This window comes from Vavraia culicis, assembly GCF_000192795.1.
Source record: "Vavraia culicis subsp. floridensis unplaced genomic scaffold supercont1.3, whole genome shotgun sequence".
Lineage (NCBI taxonomy): Eukaryota > Fungi > Microsporidia > Pleistophoridae > Vavraia > Vavraia culicis.
The window spans coordinates 195,403-205,880 of NW_007360606.1; the positions used below are offsets into that span (position 1 = coordinate 195,403).

Here is a 10,478-nt window from a genome sequence, read left to right on the forward strand (position 1 = left end):
ACCATAGAACGTCTTTTTGTTCGATTTACCATCTTTTCACAGCCGTGTGCGTATTTTTACAAAGGTTCACTGGAAAACTCCGCAGTGTACGTGAAATGATGAACCGTTCACTGTGCTTGGTGTTGCGCAAGATTTATAGGCGATACAATGGTTTTGGCGTGCTATCACGATATGTACTGTGGTATCATTACATGCTGCGTACTGCTCTACGTATTTCTACGCGCTCTGCTCTAAAAACTAACTTGATTTACTCCACCTGTCATAGGATGAACATTTCTATCTGTCATTGTATGACAGGTGAATCGCTTAACTTTGCTTATTGCCCGCGTACTGGTGATAAACTACAAAGGAATGAGAATGCATCTTTGCAGCGATGCACAAATGCTCGTTAAAATATTTCTTTACCTTCGATATGCTCGATAAATCTGTGCACAGCACGATATTCACGGTGAACCGCAATTACCATCGTTACTTGTGCGTTCAAACTGGTAGATGGGAAGCGTTCATGCCTGTACACGTTAATTAAACAGGATATAATTTTTATAACGCACAAATATGTCCTATAGGTGCTTTTATGGACGCGCAGTTCAATGAAAATAGGGAATAGGGTTAAGTGCTGACCAAGAGCGCATGGCAGAGCTTAAACTGGATATGTGCAGATCGTACAGTTTTAAGGATAAAGTTAAGTTTTTGACTTGGGTAGGCTGCTGCTCTTAGCGGTGGTACAGCTGATCTACTCTAAAACGTAGTTCTTACGAAAAGTGGCGTGTTCACGCAAACTAGGTATCAATGGTAGATCATGCTATGCAAAGCAGCGTGCACCTACTCCGTTTGGTAGACAGAACGTTGCGGCTAGCAGCCAAATCATACTTTTTTGGCACTCTCATCCCTTTTAAATCAAAGCTTAGGAATAATCTGGGTAACAGAAACGAAGAGATGCACATGATGCTTTCAACCGGTGAGCAAGGTTGAAAGACCGAGCAGTTCATTTTTTTATGGCGCAACTACGGTTTGGCAATGGGTACAGGCGATGAAACGTGCGAACGCAACACACGGATTGGTTGTAAAGTGCTAATTAAATAGACTTTTTTACAAAAAGGTAATACTGCGGTGTAGTAAACGGTGTTATTTGGATTGATTGACGAGAAAGTAACAGTGAAACAGCGGTAGAATATGATACAGTACGTAGATATTGAAAAATAAATGAAGCTGCTAGTGCGTGTACTTTATTCCCTTATCATGGATTGCTTAACGTATTTTTGTACTCAAGGCTTTGGCTGTGCTGCTCTTTGCTCGCACGCGCTTTAAAATGCATTGAGAATCAAATGCAGATACACCGCTAAATAAACTTAGCACTCTGCTCGTATCTCACCGGAACGGATTATACGTTTATAACGTGACACGTAAACCGATTCATTAATCAATTCGTGATGTGCCATATCTCGTTAATTGAAATGCATCATTTGATGTGATGGACATACGTTTGCGTGATAACGGACATGTGTGTTCGTAGGACATAGCCTGTCAAATAATTTGTTTTTGTGGTACTTTACAGCATTACGTATCGTTTTTCGCCGTGTGGCACACCCCATCGTACCATATTTTTGATCGGTCTATCGAATAGTGGTGAATTACGAATTGGGCTAATTGTAAAAAAATACAAAATTTGCAGAAATAAAAATTTTTGTTGGCAAGCAATGTTTCTGGTGAAGGAGAAGCGAAATGGATAAGAATAGCATGCTTTACGATAAGAATGTACGGGAGAAGCACAAAAATGCATTAGCCTATTATGGTAAAGATAAAAATACAAATAAGCAAAAACCCATGTTCTGGAAGATATTTATGTTGTCATTTCTCTCGTATAAACTGCTTTTGGAGATTTCTCTGTTGTTCGCAGATCCTAGTATTGATATGGAGAGGTTAAGAAATGAACTTACGAGTCTAAGGGAAAGAAAGATGGTTTTGTCAGGCATTGAGCAAGCACAAACGCTAAAAGAAAAGTTTGAGGTTCACATAAGAGATAATGTGATGCATGACACAGTAGGCGATACTGAGTATGAAGAGAAGGGGTGCGAGGTGGGAGATGACACTGGGCGTGGAGAGAACGGACGCGAGGTGGGAGTTGATACGAGGAGTCTAGGGAATAATGGAAATAGCAGGAAACTTAGGAAATGTAATGATAGGGAAAAAAATAGTGAGAGAAAAAGCGTGGTGATGGGGCCGAGAAATAATGATCAGGAAAGAATGAGAATGGCGACTTATTGCTTAAAGTGTCTGGGTAAACGAAAACGGGATGAGACTGAGCAAAGAGGTATTACGTGCGAGGGAGAACCAATGCGTAAAAGAATACGACTAAATAGCACATATGTTAAGAAGGTGAAAGAAAAGCGTGCAACAAATTCAATTTACATAAAATCTCTGAAAAGGCGTTCTTTTCTAAGCTATGCAGATGCTATGCCAAGTGGTGATTATGATAACCAAGACAATAATACACAAGGTGCTGGTTTTTGGTCAGGTTTAAAAAACATGTTTAACGATAAGATCCTCAAAAATGGCCAGCGATTCGTTGATCGTATGTTGGGTAGGAATCAAAATCAAGATTTACAGATCAATGCTACGGGCACAGGAAATGCTCGGACCGATGCTGGGGAGGATTTACATAGTGATGTCGAGGGCGATGAAGATTTTTATAGTTATACCGATGACACTGGCAGTGTACGGACCGATGTCGAGGAGGGTTCACAGGCCAATGCCGATGACACTGGCAGTGTACGGACCGATGTCGAGGAGGGTTCACAGGCCAATGCCGATGACACTGGCAGTGTACGGACCGATGTCGAGGAGGGTTCACAGGCCAATGCCGATGACACTGGCAGTGTACGGACCGATGTCGAGGAGGATTTACAGACCAATGCCGATGACACTGGCAGTGTATTGACCGATGTCGAGGAGGGTTCACAGGCCAATGCCGATGACACTGGCAGTATACGGACCGATGCTGGGGATACACATCCAGCACACGGTTTCAATGTGGCTGTTAGAGCATCATCGCAAGCAACAGAACATAGCATTGCATCAACGAAAAAGTCGTTTATGGAAAATGGTTATGCGACTGTCAGTATATATTGCTCGTCAGCCATGAAATGGATAGGTAATAGCTTCTGGGGAATGATGGGTTATGGATCCTCAGAAGGTCAAAGAGATGGCTCAGCAAACGCAACGACTCATGATGATCGAGCGAATATACCATTAGCTAGCATTTCACCTTCTGGCCTAACTGATGATCTAACGGACGGTTCATCAGCAGGACTCTTGGTTTCTACACACTCAATCAACAATCCCAATTTATCACGCAACTCGCTGGATAATTCAATTGATGCAGATGGGTGTTCAGACACAACAAAGGACAGATTTACAAGATGGCTTAATTTTGAAAACGAAACGCCTCAAACAACCCATACTAACACGCCAACAGAAGAATACGATTTTTCATTTGAAGACAGAGCAAATTTAGCGGGTGACTTACCAGTTCAAAGGGATGTGTCTGCGAATGCGATACATCCCGGTGTTTTTCATCCCCATGATATGCGTAGTACAGGATTGCCGGCTGATCATAGTTTGTTGGACTCATGTGGTACTTGTATTGCATCAGATGATCAGTCGTTGAATGATTCGGTGTTCGAACATGAGATGAGTACGCCAGACACTTTAAGTACATGCTGTACGCCTAGAAGTCTAGAAGATTCGGAAAGGATTGCAGACACAGACTTCCAAGCAGAACCACTTACCGAGATTGCTGATAACAATTCATCCAAATCAGAGGATTCTTCTAATAATTACTGCCGGCTAAAGCGGAATCATTCACTCAATGATAGAATGCTCTCACGACAAATATCGACGCAATCACAGATTAAGCAGCCGGAGCCTCCTTTGAACGTTTCACATTCCAAATCAGAGCATTCCGCAAATTCTCGTCCTCCTATACTGCCTTTAATTACTATGGGCGGTAGTGGCAGTGGCGGGGGAAGTAGCGACAGTGGTGGTGGTACTATAAGCGGTGGTGGTGGCGGAAGTAACGGCGGTGGTGGTGGCGGCAGTGGTGGCATCGACAATAACAAAGCACCAGATCCGGAAAATACCGACCAAAATGATGATAGATCATCTCATAAAAGCATGAGCGTAGTCACAAGGATACTTCTCTGTGTTGTGCTTCTTATTCTCATCGCGCTGGCAATCACCGCCTTTTACTACGGTTTCAAGTGGTAAGAACTCGTCAGATACAGTGCTGAAGATGAACTCCTTCAAGAACGAATGTTGTTGTTTATGCGTTACGCGACGTGCATATAATAATATGGCGTGTTCCTCTTTATGCAAATAGCTTGGTGCGTGATCAGTATCGCTATTATTGCTGCTACAGTGCTGAGTATGATATAGTGTTAATTTATGAAATGGTTTTAATTCTGGTTGCAGAGTAAATAAAATAGTATGTTTAATGGTTTTTCTAAGACAAAATTCGTTGTTTTGAACTTTTGGTGCTGATTTCATTGAGAACGATGCTTTGGCATTATCTGTGGAAAAGCACAAATTTAAGGGTATGAACTGCCTTAAGGGTAGGTGTTGCTAGAAATGGTAATTTTATTGTTGTTGAAGAAGATATTTTACCTAGTGTTGGCATGAAGAAGCAGTAATTTGACACCACTGATCTAATTTGGTTTTGAAATGAGCAGTTACTTGTAATGATAGAAAGCCTGTTTGATCAGACGGGTTGCATAGGATAAAAATATTGAAATAGGTAATGTCGAGCAACAAGGGCAATAAAGGTAAACTTGCTTAGAATTAAGAAGTAAAAATGATTGCGATCGATAAGTGGTATCGTTGTTGCATCCTTTTCTTATGTGAAGGGATATATTAGGTGTTTTCTGAGATCATGGCGTTCCTGCTAACAAACTTACGCAACAAATTATGTGCTTTACGCACAGAATAATCGTGGAAAAGCCGTCAAACATATGATGAAGACACAAAGGCTCTTACTATTGGTATGAATTGTCTTATAAATCAACTCAAAGCACGATGAAGACACAAAGGCTCTTCATTCACACACCAAGAAATGTTGTGCAATTTTTTAGTACGTTGTACTCTGCAAATTTTTTTACGATGAAATGAGCTAAGCTCCGTTACCACATCGATGTGTTCGTACGTATCGTGATCTGCACGTCTTCTGCTTATCATTACCATCATTTTTTTAAAAAAACAACAACCGAGGGGCTAGGAGAGAATGTCGGACCAGCAGGAGGATGATAGTTTGGCACAATGGGAAGAGTTTTTCGAACGCAACAAGAAGGAGGGTAAAGAGTACTTCTTGGTGCAGAACTTTTATTCGAAAGACAATTTCCATTTCAGCGATTCAAATACGAAGTGCACAGCCAAAGATGCAATGCAGTACGTTTCGCTGCTTGACAAGGAGGACTTTTCTTCCGGTGTCACCTTCAGCAACAACAAGTACACGTTCATAAAGAAGTTTGAGTACAGCTCGAAAGAGAATCTACCGCTCTACTTCTTTCTCAGCAAGGAAGAGGTCGTCGGAGATGACAAAGAGCGTGTCAGTTTGATTGTGAAGTTCATCACGGATGAGGTGATTTTCATCGGAAAGTGTCTTAATAGCAAGAAAACGACAGCGATAAACTTTGTGGGTAAAAACTACAATTACTATTAAAATTTCTGAGTATTACGCCCTTCTACGTACAGTGTTATTCCCGTTTTGGTTAATATTTCCTCTGCCGTAATTTTCAGGTTTTTTCTTTTTTGATTTCTGTGAAGTGTTATCCATAATAGCATCCATTCCAATTTGCCTGTTCTAATTTTTGTTCCGTGCTAGCGGAATAAATGGCCGATCTTTTCATTGGAGAACCTATGAACAAAAGGCCAGTGCTCACGATCGGTACTGGCTGACAATGAAAGCATGTTTGCTTGGATGAGGTTGATGTGTGAGGAGACAAATAAATGTAATTTGATGAAGAAAAATTAAAGAACATACATAACGAGATATTACGATGGTTAATGCACTCTTTCATCGCATTATGGCATTGCTTATTACAAGCCGTTCTCATGGTTATTGCCATATAAGTTGAAGGAATTTCAAAGTCAAGGTGTTGCCTTGCCATGAAATTGCGGAAGCAACCCGAGTGGATGATTTATCTCGAATAACGAGTACAGGATTGTGCTGTTTGTATTTCTAAAAGAGTACAAGAAAAGACGATCGCAATGTGGCAACATCCGTTTTACACGCCATGTAGGCTCTGCATTGCATGTTCGAAAAACATCAAATATCGCGCAGCAACATTTGAAGAACGCTTGGTCCATTTGTTGATACTCATTTGCGGGCACAGTATCAGGATATGAAAGGAGTGCAGTCCTGTGCACATGTAACTATCGGTTACAACTGTCCGATAAAGCAATTTCAGAATTTTTGACAGTTTAGAGGGAACCGACCACTTAAAACAAGCATCAATACGCCGTTGTACAAGAAAGAGCTAATACGCTGTTGTACAAGAATGAGCTAATACGCTGTTGTACAAGAAAGAGCTATCGTTGCTAACTAATCATTTTTACAAGATCACAGCTAAACATACAATTGCTACATACACTTATTTCAATGTAAAGCATGGCGAATAGTATCAGTTCAATCTATCCAGCAAAACATTTATTCGTCGAGTAAATTTCTTGCACGCTTTATAAATATGAGTAACAACTTTTGACGGCCATCTTTTGATGGATGTGTGAACATAAAAGCTACACTTCGCGAACAACTGTTGGTATTATAAGTGCATCTCTCAGAAGTAAAAGAGTTAGCATCGTACAACACTTCAGTAAACCACTCACTAAAATTTTGACACAAGATAGCAAAGTGTGGTAATGCAGGCGAAAGTCTTGTATCCTGTAATATGAAAAATTTGACGAGCATGGAATGCCATAGATTGTAGAGATGAACGTTTAAAATTGTTTCATCAGATCAGCGTAGAGCATGCTGAACAATAGCAAGCGTTTTAGCACTTAAAAATGATACAGGAACAAGTCAGCCATAACGAACACGTACAAACATCACTTACGGTTATAATTCTTTATGGTAACACATTTACTTTTCTCAAGAAACCTGTTTTCATATTTGTCCATTAAATCCGTTTATATATTACCATTCACCAAAAAAATTTACGAACACATTGCATGAAGTCTGTTACTGCACATTTATCATGATGATCGCTATAACGAGTAGCAGTAGAAATTCTCCGCGGGTAAACGAACTTACACCCCGAGTTGTCAAAAAGAAGGAATGATGTGTAAATGATGAATTGTTACATCCTTTCTACGAAAGTATTTTTGTTTATTTAAATGCGCTCCACATCACGAGCAAGCACACTTTTTGATACACAAATCAATGCTAACACCTCCTTCCATCACATTAGATAAAGTCTCCTTAAGCGACATAGAGCGTACTAACATCGCAAATTAATTCTCACAACGACCTGATGATACGGTCACATATTTTTGCTATAGTTGCAGGTGGCTAAAGGTTATAAATATCCAATTATAAAACGATCTTCTCTTCCCTGCGCTGTTTCTCTCTAGCCCAATTGCTTTGCTTGAGTATGAAAGCCTGTTTAAAATACATCAAATTTAACAATTGCCATACTTCTCTCCTGTGCAAGAACTCCTTAGAGCACACATTAACTTTTTAATCATTTTGCACTCTGTTTCTGTGATTTCCATGTTTTATCGATTTTAATCCGTTAGTGCGTGTCTTTCAGAGTATGTTCTAATCAAATAGCACGATCAAATCAAAACTACTCTTTTTTGGTGGTGACGTATAAACCGTCATCGTAGAAAAGGAGTGCTTGTAGAAAAAGTATGAGAAGCGGACAAAACAGCCGATCAAAAACGCACTTAAACCCGACCAACAATAAAACATGGAGATAGTGGATACTAAAATGGAAATAAGTGCTGTTATTTTCGATTCAACCTATTGATTGTATGAAAGAGAAGAACCCGTTTTGTTGATAGAAGTAATAATGCAGTACATGAGATTTTAAATAGATATGTTACTGATAAAATACTATAAAATATATTTTGGGAATGGTTGAACGATATATTAATTTTTTTATCTATCCTTTATTAGACAAATTAATCGTACCAGCAATTATAACTATTTTAGAATCATTAAATTACGTCGTTTTCGCTTCTGAGGCGCATTCTCATTGATTTAATACACTTAGTTGAGTAACAATCCTCCATAAATGGACAATCGGCTGTGTTTAAATGATTAGTTTATCGCAGCATAGATCCTTCTTACCATGTTAGATTTAGATTGGTGAAAAATAAAACGCTCTAATCTAAAATACAATCATTCTATGTTATTGCATATCATATAGCGATATTTGCATCAACTCTGTGACAGAAAAATGGTTAAATGATACCTGAATCTCCTTCAAATGATGGCATACTATTTTTAAAAAAAACAAAATTAAAAGCAATTTAAGCGTGTATCAGACATTAGACGCACGGATTTTCCGTGTAATCGTTTTTTTAAAAAATGCGAGTACCCGCTTGGCTTGCTAAAAATAACTAATTGTATGAAATGTCTTTTGTGGCGTATCGTCTTTTGTATATTTGGTAGTGACCAATTTGAAACAAAATGTTTGTTGTCAGAATCAGAAACATGTTTCAAGATTATTTATAAAAAGAAAAGATATACCCTATCACATGTCACAGGATTTAAATGTAAGGGCAGTCAAGATGTTTCTTACGAGGCGTGGTGAAAAACTTATCGGTGTTATGCGAGAAAGGAAAGCATATTCTAATTTGGTATACCAGATAGTGTCAAGCAAAAAACGCTATCTTTTCAAGCAGTACATAAATAGGGAGAGGAGTAACGAATTTGAAATATTAAAATATATTAATGTTCCCAAGGTATATGAAATGGCAAAGGATTATCGAATAGAGGAGTTTATACAACATCAGGTCCCCGATTTTAAACGGGACATCACGCTCATAGCGGCTGCTTTAGCACAGTTTCATTGCATAGAGGTGCCTTGCATCGAAACCTTTGAGGATATGTTAATGAAATTTATCGCCGAAAACCAGACTCTGAACCATAGCGAGTCTATCACAACAATTTACAACAAGATCAAGTATCTGTTGGAGGACACCTCAATGGATGGACTCATTCATATGGACTTACAGGTAGGAAATATGTTAAAAATTGATAACGTGGTACGTTTGATCGACTTTGAGTACAGCTGCACCGGAAATATTGCCCTTGACATTGCGAACTTCTTTTGTGAGACCATGACCGATTACCAGCAGGACAGCATTTTGAGAGTTGAACGGGGATTCAATACAAGGCAAAAAAAAAAATTTCTTGAGGAGTATCTCAGACACAACGATCGGATGACCATGGATGTGGAGGAGCTCTACGTCAAGGTCAGGGAAATGGAGTGTCTGAGCCACTTTCTTTGGTTCCTTTGGGGACGGAAACGTCTATTCATGGACGATATTACATCGGATTGCTTTGATTACGTTACGTACAGTTTAAATCGCCTAAGCTTCCTTGAATGCAAAGAATTCGATTCTGATATATCTGAATTGCGCGAGGAACTTGAAGGTTTACAGCACCCCGACAAGAGTGAAAAAGTGCAGCACGAATAATGCTCATTCGCAAGAATTATTCATTAAAATCCGTTGTAGAGTTTCTTTTATGAATATGTGTTTTTTACAACATTTCTGGCTGCTACATCTTGAGAGTAATTGAACATCGCCGGAGTTCTGCGAAGTTGGCAATGAATCATTCATAGAGTTTGGATTAGAAGTGGTCACATAAAGCAGATAACAATTTAATATATGATAATTGTTCTGTAAAACGGTACCAGCGATCATTTTTGGCATTACTCCATAACTACAATTATATAATAATTTTGTTCAGCCCCCCTGCAATGAACGTTCAAAAATGTAAGGCCTGCGGATCAACGGATATAGATAATGGCTATTCAACAAGCAGCATATGCTGCAGGAAATGTGGTACGCTGAATGAAGAATTGTTCATCACGTCATCACTTAATTTTACCGAAAATAACGGAGCATCACAGCTGAACGGACAGTTTGTACGAATGACAGATACGTACGCTAAAGTGGGCGGTAACATAATAAGAACAACGAACCAGCAAATTCAAAACCAGATTAAAAACATATGTGCGTCTCTGGGTCTCTCGGATGAAGTCGCACAGAGCGCACACAGATGGTACAAGCTGTCTCTGCAAGGAAATTTGACAAGAGGAAGAAACATTCTGTACACACTCAGCGCTTGCATTTATATTGTGTGTCGGCAGGAAAAAACACCACACCTGTTGATAGACTTTGCGCATTTACTCGACTTGGATGTTTTCAAAATCGGTAATATTTTTGTGAGAATCGTTGTGTTCTTGAACGTG

At 39.4% G+C, this 10,478-nt stretch overlaps 4 protein-coding genes across 4 annotated transcripts; all 4 read left to right on the top strand.

Annotated features, from left to right (window-relative positions):
- Positions 1–1,722: 1,722 nt before the first annotated feature.
- Positions 1,723–4,488, top strand: VCUG_00320 (uncharacterized protein; the record flags this gene model as incomplete). The annotated part of the gene is made up of 1 exon (XM_008075147.1): positions 1,723–4,488. The coding sequence occupies one exon, from the start codon at positions 1,723–1,725 to the stop codon at positions 4,264–4,266; it is 2,544 nt and encodes an 847-aa protein (XP_008073338.1). The 3' UTR covers positions 4,267–4,488.
- Positions 4,489–5,263: 775 nt separating this feature from the next.
- On the top strand, positions 5,264–5,728 carry VCUG_00322 (uncharacterized protein). The gene has a single exon (XM_008075148.1). The coding sequence runs from the start codon at positions 5,276–5,278 to the stop codon at positions 5,711–5,713; it is 438 nt and encodes a 145-aa protein (XP_008073339.1). The 5' UTR covers positions 5,264–5,275; the 3' UTR covers positions 5,714–5,728.
- A 3,026-nt stretch (positions 5,729–8,754) lies between these two features.
- VCUG_00323 (uncharacterized protein) lies at positions 8,755–9,796 on the top strand (the record flags this gene model as incomplete). The annotated part of the gene is made up of 1 exon (XM_008075149.1): positions 8,755–9,796. The coding sequence occupies one exon, from the start codon at positions 8,755–8,757 to the stop codon at positions 9,697–9,699; it is 945 nt and encodes a 314-aa protein (XP_008073340.1). The 3' UTR covers positions 9,700–9,796.
- Positions 9,797–9,983: 187 nt separating this feature from the next.
- VCUG_00324 (uncharacterized protein) lies at positions 9,984–10,478 on the top strand (the record flags this gene model as incomplete). Its single annotated transcript, XM_008075150.1, has 1 exon — positions 9,984–10,478. A coding segment is annotated over one exon (495 nt), but the record flags the coding sequence as incomplete, so codon positions are not given.

Coding starts and splice junctions, on each gene's coding strand:
- VCUG_00322 (XM_008075148.1), top strand. CDS start 5,276: ATGTCGGACCAGCAGGAGGATGATAGTTTGGCACAATGGGAAGAGTTT.